The 23,083-nt window shown below is 41.9% G+C and overlaps 1 protein-coding gene across 1 annotated transcript in view; it reads left to right on the top strand.

Moving 5' to 3' along the window:
- Nucleotides 1–23,083, top strand: part of T265_00661 (hypothetical protein) — a gene marked incomplete at both ends in the record, with an annotated part of 57,917 nt that overhangs the window by 4,847 nt on the left and 29,987 nt on the right. Inside the window, 10 exons of the mRNA XM_009164489.1 lie at nt 1,298–1,345; nt 2,804–2,938; nt 8,032–8,261; nt 8,950–9,157; nt 12,383–12,481; nt 13,443–13,520; nt 14,922–15,216; nt 17,242–17,375; nt 18,470–18,553; nt 21,810–21,914. Of these exons, the coding sequence (XP_009162753.1) occupies nt 1,298–1,345; nt 2,804–2,938; nt 8,032–8,261; nt 8,950–9,157; nt 12,383–12,481; nt 13,443–13,520; nt 14,922–15,216; nt 17,242–17,375; nt 18,470–18,553; nt 21,810–21,914 (1,416 nt within the window). The remainder of the gene's footprint in view (nt 1–1,297; nt 1,346–2,803; nt 2,939–8,031; nt 8,262–8,949; nt 9,158–12,382; nt 12,482–13,442; nt 13,521–14,921; nt 15,217–17,241; nt 17,376–18,469; nt 18,554–21,809; nt 21,915–23,083) is intronic.

The following is a 23,083-nucleotide window of genomic DNA, read 5'->3' on the forward strand; positions in this document are numbered from 1 at the left end:
TGAAATGTTTTAGGGCCCAGTGTAAGATGTAAAAAGTTACTGATAAATGTTTCGAGTCTTACGCCACTGTAAGGGGCTCCGGATTGTAAGTCACTGTTGGCATTCCGAACCAAAGGATTTTTTCCTGCTGAGCAATACAGAAAACTTTACGGTTATGTGAATTCCAACCACTTGGGCCCAAGAACACTTATTTGTATAAATGAGTGTTTGGAGATAACCAATAAAATGTGAGAAAAGTACCGTTGCCACCGGCATAATTCCAGATCCCAGAACCAGTCCGAACTCGGGTTCAGGCATACTATCTCTAATATAGAATTTCGATGATCGATCATATGATCTTCGTTCTTGTATTCGGAAATGAACAAAGCTCTAGAACTTTTCCTCAGCAAGTAGAGCGAAAGATTCGAGTCCGTTGTCTATTCCTTGTAAGTAAACTAAAAACAGTCAATAGCTCTCGAGTAAGCCTCCTTTGTTTCATTTTAGAATGTTGTGCTTGCCCAGAGTTAGCTCACTTGGTCTCTTAGGCTATCGAGGTAAATGTATATACGGGGACCGACAAGTCAGTCGGAGAGATTCCACCATCATGGCTCAGGTTTGTCTTTTCCTTTTTAGAACCTTGTAATCTAAGTTGGGCTGCGTGGAAACCTGGTTGGACGTTGCAACAACTCCGACGATAAAGACGCTGACCATCCTTGGTGTGACGCAAAGTACAGAGCCTTAGATAGGCAGGGCTCCCTACAAATTTCTCCCTTTTAAAACTAATTCGACAAATGTAGTCCCAAGTTCTACACCCTTCTGATTTCTTTCCTGAATATCAAGTTGGATATATGGCCAAATAATCGGTGGTTTTTTCAATTGAAATGCCGTTAACAGGAGACTGTGAATGTAAGCTGAACCTCTTGTTTGTCCTATAGCTGATTCGAATGCCTTGGACAAGTCCGACGCTGTTTCACCTGCGAAGATATTCAAGACAATGTGGTACATTTTGCTGTTAACACTATTTCCCTTCGAAACATAGTGTTCCTCTTCATAGAGAGAAGACAAAAATTATATGGAAACATCTCTGCAAGATATGTGGTAGAATTATACTTAAACCTGGAGGCTTTTCCGAGAACTTATTGTGAATCGTTTGAATTGTATATACACTTGGTGGATATAGACACCAATAAAGAGTCCACTGGATATGATCGAAATTGGTTTGTATGAGGAGTATAAAATTCAGTGTTGATGTGAATTTTTTGCGTAAAAAATGATTCATTCGGCCATATTTCAAACGTGCATCTTTTCTCCCTTCTAGTTCACACCCGACTGGACTGCTTGGCTTGCTGGAAGATACTACTCATATGTAAGTTCAGCGTCATTTATTTGCGCCGGCCCTGGCCCTGAATCATATTCATGCAACTTAAAATTTCCTAATCATGATTTCAACACACATTTAATGATCCCTTTGTTAACTTTTACACACTGGTCCTTCAAGCTTCAATTTCGTACTAGTTTGCAAAATACTAACTGACAGAATATTTTGTCAATATGCCATGTGGTTATGAATAGTTGTTTAGTTTCTGTTGTTGACCCTCTGTTTACAAAGAAGAAATATCCGCCTTCTCATTTGACACAAAAAATAATTTGATTAAGTGCGGCCACTAGAAAACCACATTTCTCAGCTTGTCTGAAACAAACTGTATTTTGAGTTTAAGGACTACGTATGGCCACAGACCTCAAATGTGTCTAAGGCTGTCCTGACTATAAAACAGAGAGCTAATCCTAGAAAAGAGCCTCATTTATTCAAGTCCTGATCATCTGAGTATTTCAGATTTGTTGTTTTCCTACCCGGTCAAATGGCTGCTTTCAAGAACTGATGCCATACTGTACCTGGTGACAAATGAAAACCGAGTTAATCCCCAGCTTCAAAACTACTTTTCTTTTGCTCTGAAAAAAATTTGAACAGTCGGTAACAAAGTCGTCCGATTCACTGGATAAAAATCCTCTTGAGTACTCCTGCCTAATTTGAGCAGCATGATATAAACAGACAATATGGGTCCTTGGAGAAACTTCGACAACAAGCTCCTTTACACTTGAGGTTATCCTATTACCGGTTGTGAGTGCCCCCCTAGTGTCTTCAGTATATTTCTCAGCTTCTGAAACTTCAGTGAGTGTCATGCCACACAATCGTGAAAGCTTATCGGCCCTAATTGGATTGTACACGAGCTTTATAACTGGTTTGATCCCGCGAGAGAATGTCATGAAATTTCCCAGTAAAGCGGACATTGAGCCTGTATAAGATAAAGTGCAACAACAGTTGAGTGTTGTGCAGGCTGAAGGTAAAATATCCTATCCAGTTTTTTCTGTCTCTATGCAACCGGCATTTTACTTATCACGGAACCATACCCACATATATAGTACATTTTATTTGTACACTTCACACCGAGCCAAGAATGGATCATTATACATATCAAACTCCCCTAGTATTTAATTAGGGGTATAACCGAAATGCAACCCGACGGAGCTTTAAACGCCCTTGCTCTTTTTTGACGTAACCGTTTGTAAAAAACCTTTAGTCAATCGCTTTAGAAACACTTGCAATGTGGCCAGTAGTGCGGCCTTATCTGGTTTGTCATCAAGTGTTTACCAATTCCATTTACGCTGACTTCCGAGGCAGATCACATTATTTTTCCGTTGGTTTGGTACCAAAACACGCTGTTAGTCCTCATCTCGCCACCTTTCGTCTGACAGGAGCCCCTTTAGAATACTATTTATAGTATCTGATAGACTGTTTTCAATTTGCGTTTCTCCCGATTCCCAGTATGAGAAATACATAACGAGTATATTTCAACAGTTGGGTGTGGAAGCTGGCATTCCATATGGCGATACCGAATTCACGGAACGAGTCAAGCAAGCCATCAAGGATGTTGAACTGGTTGGCAAGCAAATGTATCAGGTTAGTAAACTTGAAACCATCAGTAGTACAATTTCTATCCCCTATACATATACAGTTTGAGCTCAAGATGGCTCAGCAGTTAAGGCAAGATCTTACTGACCGGATGGCCCTTGTTGGGAACGAACTTGAACTACTTCTTTCAAGGCTGGCAGCATCTAAGTCCCCATTCTCCCTTCTTGTGGCATGACAGCTAGCCACCAAAATGGTGCTACAGCTGAAAGACTATTATTACACGGCTTACAACCACAAACCTGCTTTTACACGAGTGGTTTCAGATTTTATTGGCGCCCCGTCTTTAATGCGAATAAGNCACCAAAATGGTGCTACAGCTGAAAGACTATTATTACACGGCTTACAACCACAAACCTGCTTTTACAAGAGCGGTTTCAGGTTTTATTGGCACACCGTCTTTAATGGGAATAAGAAGAACTGGTTGCAGAATCCAGATCACATGATTTCCTTCACGCCCCTTCAAAATAAATGAAGCCACTTCTCCTTCATGTTTTCATTCATCTAATATGTTCGAAAACCCAGACAATCCCAGGGTACTCAAGAAGGGCACGAGAATCAGAAGCATATAACTCCAAGAGGGGGGACAAATTTGGATTGCTGAACTAAACCTCAACTCCCCCTTTCGAAAAACCCAACATACTGCAACGAGCGAGATTTTAGGATACTATCAGGGTTTTGGCAAAGTTTGGTTAATTGCCCGTAACTCATCAAATCATCAAGTTTAACACGATTTTTTTGTGCGGTTTCACTTCTACCTTACCGATCAATGACTAGTAAGCTAAAACAGCCATCCAGCAAATACACACAAGTTTTCTGGTGAAGGGGTCCACTTGTAACCAACAAAGAATAAATCTATGACGATTTACAAAACTTCCAAGTTTCTTGACTGAGGTTTAAACCCGACAGTTCGGACGTAATAAAGTCATCCAGCCACCTCTTAGTAATAAACGTACTGAAAAATCTTCCAGCTACTAACAACTGAAACGGGGTAGCTTCGTTGGAAACCTCTGGAAAACATCAAAGGCAACCCCAAAGTTTGTAACGATCTGCTTTAAAGGATTCAGATGAAGGTCCGCTAGAACAGGCAAAATGGAAGTTAATGTTATTTCCATGAAAATAGTATCTACGATCACAGTTATTTTTGGGGATTTGCGGAACAGGTATTTTTTTCACAGTCACACCACTCTCGTTTGAACGGTCGTCCTGTTCTGGCGTAATTATTCCGGTGAGCTCACACCAAAGGGAAGCACTGGACTAGTTTCGCTCCTATTAGAGCTCATCAACAGTGCACATCCAATGGCCGTGTCGGGATTTGAACTCCGGACATCTGACATGTGAGGTGACATGTGAGCGAGCGTGTAACCACTACTCCACCTACGCATCTGAATTTTCACATCCGAACAGGCGAACGTGTTCACACTTGAGCGATGTGATTGGTGTGTCCGACTCATCGACCGACGATCCAGTAACTGTCCTGGTTGTGAGGGTCGATTGACCCTCTGGTCAGGACGTCCCAGTCACAACCATATTCGTGTTATCTTACATGCCAAGCTGATAATTAAAAAGAAGTGCGCTCTCACCGAAACAGCGACAGAAGTGTAGAAAAATGGAGGGTTTGACTTATTGGCACAAACTGTCAAGTGCTATAACCAATCTTGCTTCTGGCGAAGAGTTTGCAAGTTACCAAGTTCGGTGAACAGATCGGCAGCCATCCGATCAGAAATTAACAGCGAAAGCTCAATGGTCTGTCAGTTTACCTGCGTAAGTCTTCCTGGAAGATTTCATTATATAAAATTCAGCGAGGTTTACAAGGTTGAGATATTTTAATCACGAATTCTCCTTTCTCATTAGGGAATTGAATCACCAGTGTGTACTGCTGTGTCGTTGACGGTGAACAGATGACATCCGTTCTCTAGAACCTGTAAATCATTTGAGGGTTACATTTAGATCAAAGGACATGTAACCTCAAGTCGACCAGTCGTTTCAAACCGATTGGCTATGCGATTCACCCTAGGTGTCACTGGAGGTCAGTGTATACGGAATGTAACCGTTTGCGATAGTGACAGTCCTTTGATCGCACGAGCAACAATACGAGCTAGAACCACACTATTAGGTGTGTTGACTAGCTGCGCTGCCAAATTGGACCAAGGAGGTCCGAATGGCCCTAATCAAAAGCATGTCTTGTTGAACAATCACATCGGACTTTTTCAGGGACACTACTAAAACATGCATAACTCTCGATCTGCGGGTACGTATCTCATGCGTAGCGTAGTTTGAACACTTGAAAACAAAACCACCTAATTGGGCTCTTATGCTTGAACCTCCGAGTAGTTGCATTTTGATTCACCCTATTTAGGCTTGGCGCTGACGGTTCCTTAGGCGATAAAATGTAATCAAGTGAAAAGACGAAAAGATATAGAAGAGCCTGTTATGAGGCGAATGGTCGGGGGATATAATTAAGACATTATGGTATGTCCAAAGGAACGAATTCAAAAGCGAAGGCAATCTGGCCCGAAAAGGCACCAGAAGACATCCAGTGGAATGTCAATAACTGGCATTCATATGTGCATAACCGCTGTACGTTTTTCGGTTAACAATACGGGTATTTTATTTTTTGTGTGCCTAACTTCAGCCGCTATCCTGAAAATAAGCTACCATGTGTTTACCCCCTGACGAATCATGATTTTGTAGTTGGCTTCATTCTTCGGCATAATAAAGATATCAGTTGGGATACGAATGGAGACCAATAGAATATGTTATAAGTAACAAATCCATGAAAGCAGACCACTCTAACTAGACAAAAGTTGTTATTTATGAATGAAGAAAAAGTCAGAAATCGACCCCAGTAAAAACGTCAGTAAAGACTCCAGTGAAAGCGTCAAGTTCAAAAATGTATCAATGGCCAGCCACCAGCAACTGGTCCTTAAATCAGTAAACAGTAAGCATCCATGTTAAATGTAACCTGTTTACTTCATCTACATCCTTTATCCGTCATCAGCGTAAGCAGCAAAGAAATCTCCCATTCTTAGTCAGTGTAACAAACAATTTCCTGCATTAAAGAATGCCACTATGCCACATCACTTTAGGTCAATTAGGACAACTGCTACTTGAAGTTTATCAGTACGTAGTTTGAAGAGGCATATGCTGATTATCCTACATCTTTATCGATGGGACACCAAATGCATGATTTCATGAAAGTGGACGAAGTCTCCACTGAAAAATAAAATCCACATATGAATCACTGAAACCATTGTTTCGCTAAAAAGTTATTTGTTATGCGTTTGATGATGTCCCCTTTACTGCAGGAGTAAGCTGTTGATCAAATTTGTTTTCTTCTGTATGGCCTGATTGAGGTAATTCAAGCACTCAGCTCTTAAATAGAGGAAAGGTTCCATTAACTGTGGTTGCCCGTTTGAACTACACAGCTGTGCGAAACTACCACAGATATTGGAGATCGGTGATGCGACCAATAGGTGTGCACTCGATTTAAAATAAGCGTAGAGGATATCCCATGGATACTAATACACTCCCTGATCAGATATATGACATCTGATCGCATCCGTCAAATTAACAAAGAAAACGAGTGTATTCTGTAGAGGAAAATGTCGGTAGCTCAGGTGGCGTAGATAGTCGTTGGCTTGTTCGCTGAGCTGGGCAGTTTGATTGCATACGTTTCATCACCAATCGAGGTGACATCATCAGTGCGTTATTGGGGAACGTAGTTGTGCGTAGCGGTGAGTTAGTGGTTGTGTATTGGGTAGTGTTACGTGTGTGTTAATATGCGTGCTGGTAGCCAGGGCTGACCTTTGACTGTGATTAGTTGTTCGGTCGGGCGGTTCCATTGGTTGTTCTGCTATCCCGTGTCCTCATTCGCCGATGCCCCCGTAACCTTCGAACTTGACATCCTCGCCGTCGTAGTCTGGTCGATATTAGAGTGACCTTTGTCCTTCCGAGTTCCGGTGGTGATCTTTATTGATTTGACTCCGATGAGTTCCTTGAGTGTTCCGGTTGAGATGCTGGTCTTTTGCTCGTAGAGGTGCGTAAATTGGATCCAGTTTGATGCACCGGTTGATCGAATCTGCCATGGAGTACCATGATTCCAGAAGTTCTCTTCCGTGTCGCGTGTTCCCGTATGCCAAAATTTTCGCGTTCCCCAGATTGGATTTGTGTCCTTCTTGGTCCTCGTGTATAGATATCAAGGACAGGGGTCAGGCCTCCTGACAGCCGCATTGTGGTCCTTTATTCGTGTACATAATTTCCTCCCAGTTTATCCAACGTAGAATTTGCTGCAGTTGTTGCAGTTGATTTGGTGTATCACATTGTTCCTCTTGGTTTTGTCCCGTCTTTCGGTCTAAAGATTAATTTCCTTGGAGTGGCATTCGGTTTGTGGGCCACGAAGATTCCTTTGTGAGCCAATAATCTGGTTGTGAGTTCTTATATATTCTTGATATAAGGTAGACCTACGACGGCGAGGGATGCCAAGCTCAAAGGTCACGGGGGCATCCGCGAATGAGGACACGGGATGGCAGAACAACCAATGGAACCGCCCGACCGAACAACTAATCGCGGTCAAAGGTCATCCCCGGCTACCAGCACCTATATTAACACACACGTAACACTACCCAATACACAACCACTAACTCACCGCTACGCACATCTACGTTCCCCAATAACGCACTGATGATGTCACCTCGATTGGTGATGAAACGTATGCAATCAAACTACCCAGCTCAGCGAACAAGCTAACGACCAAAATGAGTGTACCTCTAGAATCACTTGATTCTAATCAGATATCCTCCTCAATTTTTCTCACCTTTGTATCAGTCTCGATAAAAGTGATTCATTTGGGTATCTAATGAATAGTTAAACCACAAGGTTATTCAACTTTTCAATCAAACATCGCTAGTGGATATTAAGAAAGGTTGTAAAAGCAGCTTGTTAACCTTTAGATTCGTGACGACTGTTTTTTTACAACCCTCCATCAGATACAGAATTTTCCCCTTTGCATTTCAATAATCACAATCAGTTCACATTAGTTTTGACGTGAAATAGGATAAGTGAGTTCGGTCTTATCTCCCTAGATTATCCAAGGTGCCAGAACTAAAGAACGCGAAAGTGTCACTCTAGGTCAACTCAGTGAAATCGGTTCGACGTTCGATTGGAAAGGACTGTTGACGTACTACTTCAATGAAGTTGGTATTGCCTTCGATGACAACTATCGTGTCTATTCACGATCGGTGAAATATATGAAAAAGTTACCGAAGATGATTGCAGACCTTCAAAAGAACTATTCCCAAGCAGTATTCAACAGGTAAGCTGAATGCATCTCTTGATGTCTGTGTATACATGGTACGATTGTTCGCCATTAGTGTGTTCTGAAAAATTAGCCAGCCAAATTCATTGTGCCGTCTATACTAACAAGTGCGTAGCTATTTACCGATTGTGTTGACCAGCTTCTACGAGAAGGTCTGCCTCAATCTATAGACTTCAGATCACAAGTGTGCAACATAGCAGCCGGAAAATTTGCTTGTTTTATCCCATTTAACCAAATAATTTACAGTTAACTCAACCCATTCAGACATGTGACCCAAAGAAGGTAAATGACACGTTCGCGTATTCATACACCTGTACAACGCACTGATGTCACCTCGACTGGTGACGAGACGGTTGAAAACAGATCGCTCAGCTCAGTGAACAAACCACCTAAGCTAAACTACCAACATTCTCCTCTATAAAAAACGATAGTTTCCCTATGCTTTTGTTTGCAAAGGCTGAGCGACCGACGGAATCTCAAAAAAGTTTGGTAGTGCTTGTGGTGTCCATCATCACAGTCGCCCCCCTTATACCTCAAAACAGAAGTCTGACCACGTTTTTCCGCTTGCGAATTTCCGCCCACTTTTGGATTCCTGGCCTGCTCAAGTTGATGTAGATATCCAGTACACTCCTCTTTACTTTACTGTCTAACAAAAACCTTGTGTGGTTCCACCCATTTTTTTCAGAATTTTGAATAACTACATGCTGTGGAACACGCTTGATAGTTATGCGTGGCATTTGTCCTATGAGATGGCCTCGATTCAGAACAAACACTATTCCTGGATGGACTCGGATTTGGAAACCGATTGCTTCCTATTCACCCACCAACTGTTCAGCACTGTCCTGGGTGCCATCTTCGTGGAAAATCATTTACATGACGAGGCAGTCAACCATGTGAGTGTCACATTTTCATCTTTGTGTGTGTTTGCACATACGATATGAATAATTCCAGACAGCCCCGGACAGACGGTACCAGAAAGAACAGGGAAACAGAAAGTGTCTGACAAAACGTCTTGGTTAATTATTCAAAACGTACGCAGGACGTGTAAGCTTCTGTCGGATCTGCCGCATTCAACGCGATCCTACGGTACGCAGGATAGACCAACACGTGTAAATAAAAAGGAATGGTCCAGACGGAGCAAGACGGATGAGAGAAGTATACTTTACCACGGTTTCGATGGCATAACCATGTGTGAAAAAATGAGCTCTATATCAAGCATATAAAACGGAATAAAAGAGCGTGGAAAATTAATTGGTTTTAGAATTAGCAGAAGAAAGGCTAGACAAAAGTGCCTTACATTTTTTTCATATGTAAAACTTATTTATTAAAACGTGACTGTAAATCAGGGGACACATTATGGAAGAAAAGAACCATGGCTTGGAAAGGCTTTACTGATGAAGCTTCTGTACTAATATAAGAAGGTGCGGAAAAGTTTGTAACTCTTTTCCCCCATTTGTTGTTCCTCTCAGACCAAGAAGAATACAAGATCAGGATGTTGGAAAAAAAACAAGAAAAGAGGTAATCTGTAGTTACCTCCAAACTGCCCACCTGAAGAAAAGACAAGCCCTTCTTCTAGGTGATCTAGTACGGCCAAATGAAGTAACACATTTTAATTCGAATTAGGCCACATCACATGAGAAACCGATTTCCGTCAGTTGCTTGGGTTGGCTGCATCGTAAACGGCCGTAGTATCACGATCGAAACGTTCAGTCTTTCTAAACCCTCGCCGAAAGCCAGGCTGAACCCTAGCTGCAAGTGATGAAAAGCTAGGGCTGTTGGATGGACAACGACTGCGGAAGTGGCGGAGCTAACTGATGGTGAAAAGTGTATCCACTGGGCTTGATGACATAGAACATAGGGTCAGAAACGTTCCAGTCACCTTTTGTGAAAAAATGCATTAAACTAACTCGGCTTTTCCCATTGGCTTGCATTATTTTCAGCACTCTTCTCAAAATTCAATGTCACGTGAAATTTTTTTTGTACTGTCTAGAAACTCTCACGCATTTTAGCGGGTGAAATTCTGGCGTACGAACAAGAAACAGCTTAGAAGTTCCGCTTGTCTCAGCTGCCAAACCACTCCTTAGATAAAGTTAGATCAGATGAGAAGACCATTTGAAGGGATAAACCAAAATCATTTTTTCCTGAATGAAAATAATTCCTTAGTAACTGATTAAAATAGGTTCTTTAAAAAACGGACGAGAGCATTATGCTTTGAGGACTAGCCTTCGTCGGCATTCTCCCTGAAGATGACGAATATACGTTCATCAAAATTACAGGTAATTTTCTAACAGTTTGGTGGTGGCTCCTTGTTTTAAAGCTTTTAGACGAAAGTCAGCAAAGGTGAAAGTTCGTTTTGCAGCGCTTCATAGTAGGTGACTACTAATTGCAGTCTTGTACACGGACAAACAGGACGTGATCCATTCTTGTTTGTTGTAATACCCAGAAAGCGCTGACCAGCTTTTCAGTCCAAACAATTTTATCTGTTTCCTTTTCTAATGTCGAACCCCACAACTACTGTAACTTACTAAAACCAGAAGTAGGATGAAACCCTCCTTCGTTAGGACGGGTTTGACCATCTCGTGTAGACTTCGTCTACACAAGCTCTAACGCAATAGTCTGTACTATTCACAGGTCACAATTTTTGGCAGGTGGACAGTGGGAAACGGTGATTTCCGAAATCGGGATGAACAAATCGTTTGCCTAGCAGTCCCGAAACAAAAATAACTATGGACTGGCTTACTTTCTAGACCGTTTATCGGTTTGAACCCAAATTAATTGCTTCGTCCATGAAGGTAGACATTGTTTTCAAGAGAACGAATGTTTGGACTCGTGGAAAATTCGGCGGAGCTGGCACCTAGTACAGAAAATCTAGCCTTCATTATACCCACTTTTTGCCACAGTGCAAAAAGGGAATAAGCCGAAAACTGACTTCTTGTTTGAGGACAGCTGTTGATAGTTCCGGACGTGAGACGTGTCTTCTCTGCAGTATGGCTGCTAAGTGTGTTCTGTGGTCTTTGGAGACTTGTGGAGCTCGGCTGACTTCCTGTCCTGTGCGTGCGGATGTGTGCTTATCGGCGTTGCATGCCCATTTGTTGTGTGCAGTGTGGCGAGAGGGTGTCCATTCTTGACTGATAATCGCACGAACATGAACACAACTTCACCTGATGTGGTTGAAGGTCGTAAGCTTGGAACGCGACATGGGTGTCAGCCGCGTAAATAAAATTGGATGTGAAATCGTAGTGTAAGGTTGCGAGTCGGACAGGAATTGTTATGCTGTTTGTGAGTGGCCCTATCAGGTCCTGAGCCTTTCACCTTGAAGACCATTTCAAGTGAACCAGAATATTGTCATTTTTTGAGTAGTTTCATATCCTTTTAGTATCGCGCACATGCCTCCCTTTATTTCGGATGTTTTATGATAGCAAATTGTACAGAACATTCGTCGCCCCTGGTCATATCCGAAGTACCCAACAATGTGTTGTTTAATGGACCAGTCCGGAGCACAGAACCTGGCATAACAATCGAACATGAGAACTTCATCAGAAATGAGCTCATTCCACATCGACTGAAGCTTTCAATTTGACAGCAGTAATGCAGCCAAGGCACGCGAGATCTTGTCCATGATTGCGTTATATCGACTTCATATTCCTGTATGTAGTGCAGAACAGTGATATGGCTCTCTGCACAAAAAGAGGTCTTGAAATTTTGGCGCCAAATGAAAAGAGGCCATTGAATCTGGGAGGGCCCCTCACGAAGACGGTTAGAGTTTTAAGGGTCAGGTTACTTCCTAGAAACATCTTTTGTAATTTTCAGCGGTTACAGGTTGTACGTGGATTGACCTAGAGTGTATGTCACCTAACATATAAGTGGCTTCGTATTTGATTGAGGTCATTTTGACTCCATAATATAATTGTCACCTCCCCTATAATGAAAAAAGAACCGAAATTCGGATACACAATTCACTGAATACGGAGCCAACAATGGCGCAAGGAATAGCTAAAAATAATCGGTGTGGATTTGCGGCCACCGCTGTGGCGATTTTACACATTTTATCAACGTTTTGGTTACCTGAGTATTCTTGTCTCGTATTCAAAAACCATATCATGATTTTACCTTTGCAGACGAAAGCCATGTTGAGTTACCTTAAGTCTACCGCAAGAGAACAGGTGGAACGGACTAAGTGGATGGATTACGAAACGAAAAGGAGGCTTGAGAAAAGAGTAAGTTTCATTTCTGAGAACCCTTATTGAAAAATGTTCTTTTGGAAGTTACGTTGAGTAAAACCGTCAGGCAAATGCGCTGTTTATTCAACATTCTTCGTGTCTACTTGGAGGTAAACGTAACAGGCGATGTCACGTTGCATCACCAATCGAGGTGACGTCATCGGTGCGTTATTGGGGAGCGTAGTGGTGCGTAGCGGTGGGTTAGTGGTTGTGCGTTGAGTAGTGTTAGGTGTGTGTTATTATACGTGCTGCTAGCAGGAGATGCGATTAGTTGTTGGGTCGGGCGATTCCATTGGTCGCTCCGGTGTCCTGTGTCCCAGTATCGACCAGACTGCGACGGCAGGGGATGCCAAGCTCAGTGGTCACGTGGGCATCGGCGAATGGGTGAACATGTGTGAACATGTGTTCATTAAGCACTCTCGTGTTCAGTTGAGATGGAGTTCTTGAGTAGTAAGAAGCGAAACCGTGTTTCATTGACTTAGGATTAGGGATCGTAGGTTGATAGGTCAAGTCGGCTCGCCATCTCATTCCTTCCCATGTCAGAAAACTCACTGGACATATTGTTTCTAGTACTGGAACGTTTCGTCACATTTACATCCACATGGTCTTCTGACGCAGCACAGTAAAGCCATCTATATTTTATCGTATGTTCTCCGGCTTATCATTGACCTGCAGTGGTTGAATCCGAGTGCGGTTATTCGTTCACACTGGGAAAAATAATTAGACCAATGACAACAGCTTGTGATTCAAGAATATCTTGTAACCGGTAGACCTTGCATGTCAAGTTCCACGAAATGAATTTTTCTGATGTTTTATTTCAAGTTTCCTTTCTGACCACATTCCCGGTCCCATCTAGCCGGCCCCTCTGTTTGTTTCTTCTGGAAACATGATTTCATTACTTTCAATGGTAATTTTTATAGCAATTTTACTCCTAATACTTTTGTTTTCCTCATGACAGATAGATGAAATGGAAATAAAGTATACTGTGCCAGAAATCATGACCAATGATGTCAAATTGGATTACGCATACAGACGGGTTAGTTTATATGTTTTTAGAGTCTCTTGTAAAATAACTACTTGTCCTGGATATGCCTGTTGGATCCTGAGGCCTGCCTTCCACAAATCTGATGTAGTTTGAAAATTCTGACCAACTCTCAGGTTCGTTCAGGTCTTGCTGATGACAACCTGTGGAAGTAAGAAGGTGCTGTGTAACTGGATGCATAAATCCCAAGGCATTTGATACAGATCTACTTCATTTTCATTTTAAAAAGAGGACGAGTGAGTTATGACATGGGACCTTAGAGGTGCACTCGGAAGTTTTTACAGGAAACTGTCCTTAGGAGTATCTGCTACAAAGGACAAGTTTATGAAGTTTTTCTAGTAAAATAAGCTGTAGATAATGTAATGGATAAGTACTAAAAGTATAAAGACAGTGGTAAAGTTGCCATCTCCTATAACCACACATCCTTTTTGAAGAATGTCAAGCCTTTTGTTTGAGGACAGTGGTTATGTATTTCCCCTTGGGAAAAAACGTCTAGAAAGCTATTTTAAAATGTTTACAAACCGAGAAGCTGTCTTGGCTTGTTCTGAAGGATATCTTGCTGAGAAAAGCACACAGTCTATCATACTGGAACCAAGAATAAAGTGTTGTTGTACTTGCTCGGCTATAGTGATGTTATACAATGTGTTTAAGAAGGAATGCAAGCGCTCCTTAAGGCGCAAACGCAATTTAAAAAACCGCGGTGGATACATTGCTGGTAATCATATTACTTTTGTTAACGGTATATATGTTAGCGAAGCTGAATATTGTGAATCCTTGAGTTTTTGCCTGTTTAACTGTGACAAGAAAAACAACCTCTCAGCCTCTTACTAGTTGATGTGTATCCGGAGCTGCTCTGCTGTTTTAACCGTCACTCCTGTGAGTACTAGTTGAACGTTGAAAACTTGCATTTTGCTCAGTATCAAGTACGGCTCATGCGTTTCAATAAACTCTACTTTGTCTTCCAAGATAGCAGAATCGGGTATCACTGTAAGTCATCAGATGACTACATATCTCAACCAGCTAGTGGAGTGAACTACGCTCTTAGAGCTTGATAGATGAACGTTCTACTGTTACAGTGGCTGTATGTGCGTGCTGGTGCATTCATGCGCCCTTGAATATCCATCAGCAATAAAGTTTTTTTCGAAAATCATCAGTGAGAATAAGCCTAATTGCATTGTCACGCTTAGTCAGAGCAAATCAAATTCCAATTAATTGTTGCCAGTGAACTACCTTATTGACAAGTCCATTAAAGACGTCTGAAGTAGGCCACTCCGGGTCAAGTAAGCTAGGATAACTATGCATGGCACAACCGTTTTGACTTACAGATACGCCTGACGTGATAGATATTTGTGATACCTACTGTGTGCTGAGATCGATTCTGTCCACTTCTTATAGCTCAAATCTTCATACATCTACATGGAGAATCTTCTATCCTCAATCGCATACCTTCGAGCAATGTACAACCGCCTACTCGCAGGAATCGCTGATCCAGACGAAAACGACTGGCTTAGTGATAGGGTCAACGTGTACGATGCGAAGATTGGTATGCAGATTGTGAAAGATCAACTCTACGTACCTCTTGGAGCAGTACAGCCTCCGGTCTATCATCATTCACTACCGGCGACCCTGAATTTCGCTGCTTTTGGATCGATGGTTGCCACAGCCATGGCTCACTTGCTCGGTGAAATTGGTAAGTTGTCTGCCTTGGGAAGAGCATCAGTAGTTTCTCCTCAACTACAGTGCACGGCAGTGTACAGTAGTGAAGCATCAGTGCGAACACTGATGTTGCTGCCATTGATGATGATGATGATGATGACGATGACAGTGCAATCAGATTTGGATATGTCAAAAACTTGATTCACTAGCTATAGGCTAAACTAAAACAAACCTGGATACAGTCTATACTCTCAATACCGCCGTTCTTTTAATATTATCCTAGCGTCCTTTATAGGATTTGAATTTTTGACATAAACAACGACGCATTTAAGAAGGACATATGCAGACTTTCGTAAACAATGAGTGCACAATCTAGAAAGCTGGATTCTGGTTATTAGGTAAGTGGCCCTGTGAATCCGGTGTGGGACCAAGTAGAAAACAATACAGTGGACAACAGAATATTTTTAGATTGATCAAGATAATTCACATTGATATCTCCCTGCTGGATGTACAACGTGCAATACCATATTCCGTTGGCAAAAGAGCCGGTAAGTTATTCTTAGACCCTGAGTTTAGCCACCACACTACCAAGGGTATAACAGTGTGCCATGTAAATAAAACAGAGGCAATGGAAACCAAAAGTAATAAGAAAATGTATGCTAAAATATACTGTATGCGCAGAGAAACAGTGCCGGATTTCCTCGTATTTTTTTCCAAGGAAAGATTTATCCGTATACACGTCAGGTCCCACATATCGTAACTTTTTTCAAATCCCGGGTTTACACGAACTGTGAACCAGACTCCACGGATCAATACTGCAGTGTCATACTTTAGGGGATCGCTCCCGTCCAAGTAAAAACGAAATCAAAAGATTTAACCCCAGAATCAACCTGAATCGAGTGCGCAGAACTAACTTGATCCCGCCATCAGCAGTATGCTTTCTAGAATACTGTCGGCTTTTCTCCCACAGCCTTATTTATTTCCAGTGTGAATTATTTTCAACTGAATGAAAGGTCAACCATTAACGGAAAAATTTTCTGGATCAAAGTCTGTCTAACGAACCTCTTGATTCGCGTAATGTTGCATTGGGAGGATAAACGCCTTACAGTGTGCAGTGTATTGTTCCATGTAACTTCAAAGTATTAAAAAGAGTACTATACTGTTGTAAAGAGGACAGCAGATGTCAAAACCTTTTTTCTCTAAACCTGCATCATCCCCCGAGCCGTCACCCCACTATCCGGCTGTCTCTGACAGATTTTCTCGAATGTCCCATTGCAATCGTACACAGTTACAAATATACCAGTGATATCTTCAGTTCAAGGCACGGAAAATCGATTATCATCACCTTCCAGATGACCATTATCGTGCGTAGAACCGAACGTTCAGTCCGTTTACCACCGAGACCAAAATATGCCTACTCCAAACAAAAAAGAGCTCACTAACTTCTCTTTAGTTTATGGATTTTAAATTATAGGTAGAGCTGGACATTTCCTATATACTGTAGCACTATAGAGATAGTATGTTTGGAAGATTCATCTCACGGGATTGACGTAGTACTTCTTCAGCTACAAACCTCTGCTCATGAGTGATCCTATTTATCGTGTGACGAAATGACCAGATATAAAACGCGCTTCTCCATAACCCGGGGTTTATTTGTAACCTCCTAATCACGACGCATCGAATGACGATTAAAACGTACCTGGTGTTCAAAAAACGTCTTACTAACTGCGCACTGATGATGTCCACTCGAACGATGACGAAACGTTTGAAGATCGATTGCAAGGCTCGGCGAACAGATCAGCAGTCACCTGATCAACAACCAACGTCTTATCTTAAAAAGGGAAATCTGCTGTGAAAACAAATGTGAAGCATACATCCTTGCGATTCTTTGCAAACCTTCTCCGCAATTTGTTCTTAAAAAGGGAAATCTTCTGTGAAAACAAATGTGAAGCATACATCCTTGCGATTCTTTGCAAACCTTCTCCGCAATTTGTCATGTATGAGTATGATAAGCATGCATATAGTTGGTCTAACCTACTTATCCAACTTATCGCCACAGGTTCATACAAACTCACTGAGAACTCGCAGTTAATCTGGTCTGACAGGAGCTGGCAAGAATATCTGAAGCACTGGCAGTGCGTCAGGAATCAGATTGGCAATGAGACCCAGGCTTACTTGAATGCATCTTCATGGGTAAGTTGTAAATCCGATTAGATTAGGCAGTCGCCGTAACAACTGCATAAAAACAACGTCACTGATTGCCTCATGTGATTCAAAAAGATGATATTTGTCCCAATTATCGTGCACTAAAGGATTTCAATGTTAGGCCTGCAACTCATATACGATTTCTGCTCCTCTGTGAAAGTAAACAGTTCGTTCGCCTGCATCTTTCCTCTTTGGGTGACATGAACGCTAGGACACTTCTACCCTCAAAATCTGGTCGTTTTCCAGGCCCCCCGGGAAAACATCACGGGACACGAATTGTTGGATGCTGTGCGCAAAAGAACTGACCTTCCAGCGCATTTATTCCCTCTTCAGTTACAAATCGGCATAAACGTTCAATTCAAGCACATACTGGCGAGCTGGCATAAAGTAGTGACTTGTAAACTGGAATAAGGTTACTGTTTCATGTAACTTGCAAGCTCTGTTATTTTGCCGGAAGAATGAAAGTGCTTTGTGTCTATACATCATCGTCATTGATTAGTTCGTCGCACACTTCAACAGGATAAACTGTGGCATTGTGGCAACGAACCTTTTGAGATGATAACCATTCCAAGTAGGAAGTCATAGAAGAATTGCGTTGTCTCAGCCCATAATGCATATTGCTGGAATGTCGTTGGCCATTCCAACGTATATTTGGTTTGCACACTTGGAGGAACCCAACCGACAGACTTTACATATGATTTTAGCCTGTGGGGTTATCTCACAATGACCAGAGTCGGTACGATATAGTGAAACACATAATGGGCCCCCTTTGCTTTGTTCTCACAGCCGCCATGCATAAGTGCTCACCAACTGGTGTGCACCTCGATTGTTTCTGTTCGATGGCTAACTTAATGTTTGCAATCCAAATGGTACGTTCTGTCCAGCAATTAGGAAGTAAACCCAAAACATCCACATTTCTCGACAATAATAACCGTTTGACGTCTCTCATTGAGTTTGATTTCCCGTCCGTTTTCAAATACTTCCTACTCTTTCCATAAGAAAGTCACTTTTGAACTACTGAACTAATAAACTGGAAAGTAATGTGGTCAAAATTTTGTGCTCCCCTTGGTCTATTGTTACAGTTGATGATCTACATCTCAGCTGGACTTGATGACGCGGCATCCCAGATTATTGATGATGCAACAGGCCTGCTGATTACCCGTCGGGTGAGTTTCAGAGAAAGGTTGTTTTGAACACATTTCGGACGTAAATTAGATGGTTTCAGTAAGCAGCTCTTCATTATCATGCCTTGTATACAAATAAACAAGCACCAAGGCTGACAACGGAAACTCATCCAAATCCCATTCAGTTTTGAGCGTTTTGTGGTTCACTGTTTCACAGATATGGTTCGCGATTGCTTCGCTTTAAAAAATGAGTTGTTAACAGGATGCATTGGATGCTCAAACATGGTTGTCCAACGCGTAATCACAAGGCCAACAGGATTTGGTCCACGTTGAGAGGGTATCTAGTTGCTCTCAGTTCTTCCCTTGTTGATCGATCATGCATTGTAGTGTATGTTTCCACATCACTTTTACAAATGACTGAGCACTCAGGTATTTCGGAAATACTCGTAGTGGAATTATCAGTCTAGCGGTACCTCAACAAGACCATCCAGTAGCAAAATAACTGACAAAGAGAAAAAATGAAGCGCAAGAACTTATCAGGATGAATTGTAGGGGAAAACTTTGAGGATATAAGTTTTACAACATTCACACGTGCTAAAACTTACGTTCTTTGGAATATATTACGACATTTACAATGAGAATATCTCCTGCCAACTCGGCTCAAAATGGATGCAAAGCCAACCCGCTTTTGGTTTGTCATTCTGTCCAGCAGCGTTTACTGTATGCGTCAAAATTAGCAAGATTCAAAACCCACAATCAGTTGTTCTCCAACCTGACGCGTTTTACTTATGACGACACCCCGTTGACGCATCTGGTCATGCTCGTTATTTGCTCTTTGCACTGGTTCGCAAATTGCCGGTCAAAATGACGTTCCGAAGGCATGCGTTTTTAGGGAGACCATTTTTCAAAGTTTACCTCGAAATATTTGGAATAAATTTTTAAATTTTTCAAACGGGACACTGCCATGGGATTCGTTGTGCTTTATACTTGACTGAACAACGATTGAAGCACCACAGAGAATCTCCTGCGACCTATTAACTGAGGCTCATTAAGGGCGAGAAATCAGCAGTAATATGGAAGCTTTCAACAAATATGAATATTCTTTCAGGAGGCTACAGGCAGTGGTGCTATTCGAAAAGATATTATTCAGTTTGGATACTCAACTTCGTTGACTGGCTTCCCGTTAATACCCAGAAACATTTTAACACGGATAGATGCAACAGATGCTGAAACCCAGCAGTGCTATAATGTCAGAATTTCCGACCGTGTCACCCTGAAAGCGCTACCGCAATTCACTTGAAGCTAGTGGTCCTTTCATTATTTCAGAAGAGAGCATTCTTATTTATTGCAATCATTAGGTTGCAGTTGACTTGCTTCAAATGTGCCTCAAACAGTACTAGATTTTCGCAAATCCGAGGTAATCAAAATAGACATATTTATAAATACAACGCAAGAAATGCATACCATAGCTTTTCGACAATCAGACGTGGTGAAATTCACACTTAACAAAGAAGCACCTTTTTCGGTGATACATTCCAAGTCCGATTCCATAAAGTTCATATCAGTTGCCAAGGGAACCTCAGTAGAGGCAGCAAGTTTTTCGTTGTTCTTTTTACATCACACTGCAAGGTGGCATAATAATTTTGAAGTCCCCGTCCGTGAGAAAATTGCATGATCGTAGAAGTGTCGCATAGATAATAAGAGGGGGGGTTGTTTGTCCAAAAGTTTTTGGGTGTTTACCCATTGGCCATCTGAGTGGTACCTCCAAGGTTTTGAGTATAAAGGGCTGGTTTCTCAGGTTTATCTAAAACCGGGTGTCCAACGGTCGAATAATACATGCAGCGTGGACTGAATAATAGACTCACCGGTCTTGAGCAGTCGGGCCCCAAGCAGCTGATCATTACAACGGATAGATGCGAACATAACAGTAGCTTTCAGTTTGGTAATTCGTTAGTTTCAATTACTGCTTCTGAACGTTCATAGCTGCACCTCAATCCGGTTCCAATCATTAAATTGACAAAACATTCACGCTTCTACGGCTAACTGTAACAAACTGGAAGTGCAGGGATGAATTTTTGTGTTTTCAGCATCGCTTTCTCTTGCATCGCCTTCCGTAACTCCGATGGCCATCTTAATTTTTGGGAGCGTCACGTCAGTTATATTAGGATAGTTTCCGAAGTCGACAGTCAGCATTTCATCTTCGGGCGATTTTGAGGCTCCACAGCATACGACAGATTGTACAAATTTAGTAAACACTGTCCACCTTTCGAGGTATTGAAATGAGTAAGCACTTTGTCACAGCTTCAGTAAACTAAGGAAGAACGGTTGTTTTATTTCAAAGTGGTTACAGCGCCAACGAGTTCCGGTCTGGATCTTTTGCACTACAGCAAAGATGATTATGGGAGACAAATACACTCATCTGCAAACCAATTTGGTTTTCACGGTGGGCCCAAATGAATCTCTCGTTTGTGACGTTCTTCAAATGAATGTGATGCACGCAGGCCGCCTCATGTTTCAGTTGGTACGATATTCTAAATATCGCAGTATATTTTCACAAAGGAAAGGAAGTAGAGTTTTTAGCAACCTTGTGAGTAGTTTCCTTTATGATTATGGAAGCTTTCACACACCAATCGAAGCCACTTCGAATAGAACCATCGAGCTACTTAACAAACATGAAGCAATAGGAAACAAAATTGCCATCCTACGGAGATTCCATCTGCACTAACAGAGAGCAACTTACTACGAAACTTAGAGAGATAAAATCATGTAGAAAACCTCGCACACGCAGCCAGGTTATATCAGTTTCTTTGATGCACTCTCATGAAAGCAGGTCTTTGTACTGCTGCTCAACAATGTTGGGATAGAAACAGGTTAGACTGGCTTGAAAGGTAATCATTGCTCCGCGAGGTTTCGTATTCACAACGCATGGTTTAGGTTCATCGGCACAATTACATCACTGCTCAATATTTCGCTGGGTGGGATGATAAAATATTGAATAGAATTAGAGGAAATCTGTCCAACAGCTTCAGACATATTTTCCCTGATCCAGATGCTTTTGATCCTATGAAACCAGGTCTATTACTCTTTATTCAGGTCAGCTAGGCATTCTCAGCCACCATGAAAGACTTTCCATATGGGCACACAGACTGTTCTCCTTTCATGGGCCACTTGTTTGTGCTTTGCACCCTTTACGGAGCCTGGGAAGCGACCTCGTACTTTCCGACATTCAGTAGAAGTATGTGCAGTGCAGTAAATTACATCTTTGTAAATTATAATACTGGTGACTACCTTTCCACAGGCTTTGGACAAATGGATGGATGAGAAAGAGAACTCACTGGAGGATGCTATTCTGCCCGGAGAATATATGGCTCGACATGAACAGTTCTACACTGCTTACGCCCAGGTGAGTCTACGCTGTATGCGTGCACGGTATGGATGAGTAAGTATGGTTGGTTTTCTATCCGAGGCCTTGCGGATCCTTAGTTTAAAGTTACTTATTCGTGTTATTTAAGTAAACGGCAGTGTATTACGCAGAGGATCTTCTAATGTCCCCCACGCTATGCTTTATACATCGAGCTAATACAGTTTTCTTCCAAGAGTAGTCGCCTTAATGTCCGGTTGCAAATACTTTGCTTTGCAACTTTTGGCAAATTAAACGATTCAAATGTATCAATTCAGCTTCTGAGTCTGGGCTCGCAGTCAAATTAACCTGACTTTGGGGTTTTGAAACCTTATGCAGTTGATTTCTGGAGGCCATAAATCCGGACGGACCAAGTCAAACCTTTGAACCTATGGACTATGTCACGTAAAGATTTCATTACCCGAGTGAAATTTTGGACTTGTTTTTTACAAATGGTCCACAACGTTCTTTGCCAGAACGTTTGTTTTCCAGCCTACCAGAAGCAGGCAACTGAACTGTTTTTGGGCAGTAATCGTTGGACGCCAATTCTTCGTCAGTCTACTGAGGATTACGCNACGCCACCTTGTGCTGAACCAACTCCCCTCCTTCCATAAAGCGACCACCAAACAAGCCAGATATTTTAGAAGCTTATTTTGACTCACTAAACGTCATTTACATAAAAAGCATAGTTAGGCTGTTTTGCATTCATTTGTGTTTGTGTAATAAGGTCAATCAACCAGTTACTCATGGATTTGGGCAATAAAATCCGACCAGTAGAAGCTCATGCGCATTAGACTCCATTACATGGTTTATAAAACTGAGACAAAATTCCCCGTTTTATGGTGAAAGCCGCGGTAAAGTGAACAAAATTGAAGCTTCGTATCCTCCCCCTCCTACCCTTTCTAAAGTGTCTCTTTTAAGATATTTTTATTTTATCTTATGGCGGAATGTTCTGTTACCCAGATATATTTAAAAGCGCACAGGGACCCTGTAGCTAATTTTAGGATTTGTATTCGGGGTTCGGGGTGTCGGCGAATTCGTAACGAGGCAGTTAGAAAGCGTGTTTTCGGTTGTGTATCGGGTACTTCCATTGAAGAATGTGTCCAGCACCAGAAGCTGCGTTGGTTGGGACATGTTTTACGCATGCCGAACCATCGTTTGCCGAAGAGAGT

The sequence above is a fragment of the Opisthorchis viverrini genome (assembly GCF_000715545.1).
Source record: "Opisthorchis viverrini unplaced genomic scaffold opera_v5_6, whole genome shotgun sequence".
Taxonomy (NCBI): Eukaryota; Metazoa; Platyhelminthes; class Trematoda; order Opisthorchiida; family Opisthorchiidae; genus Opisthorchis; species Opisthorchis viverrini.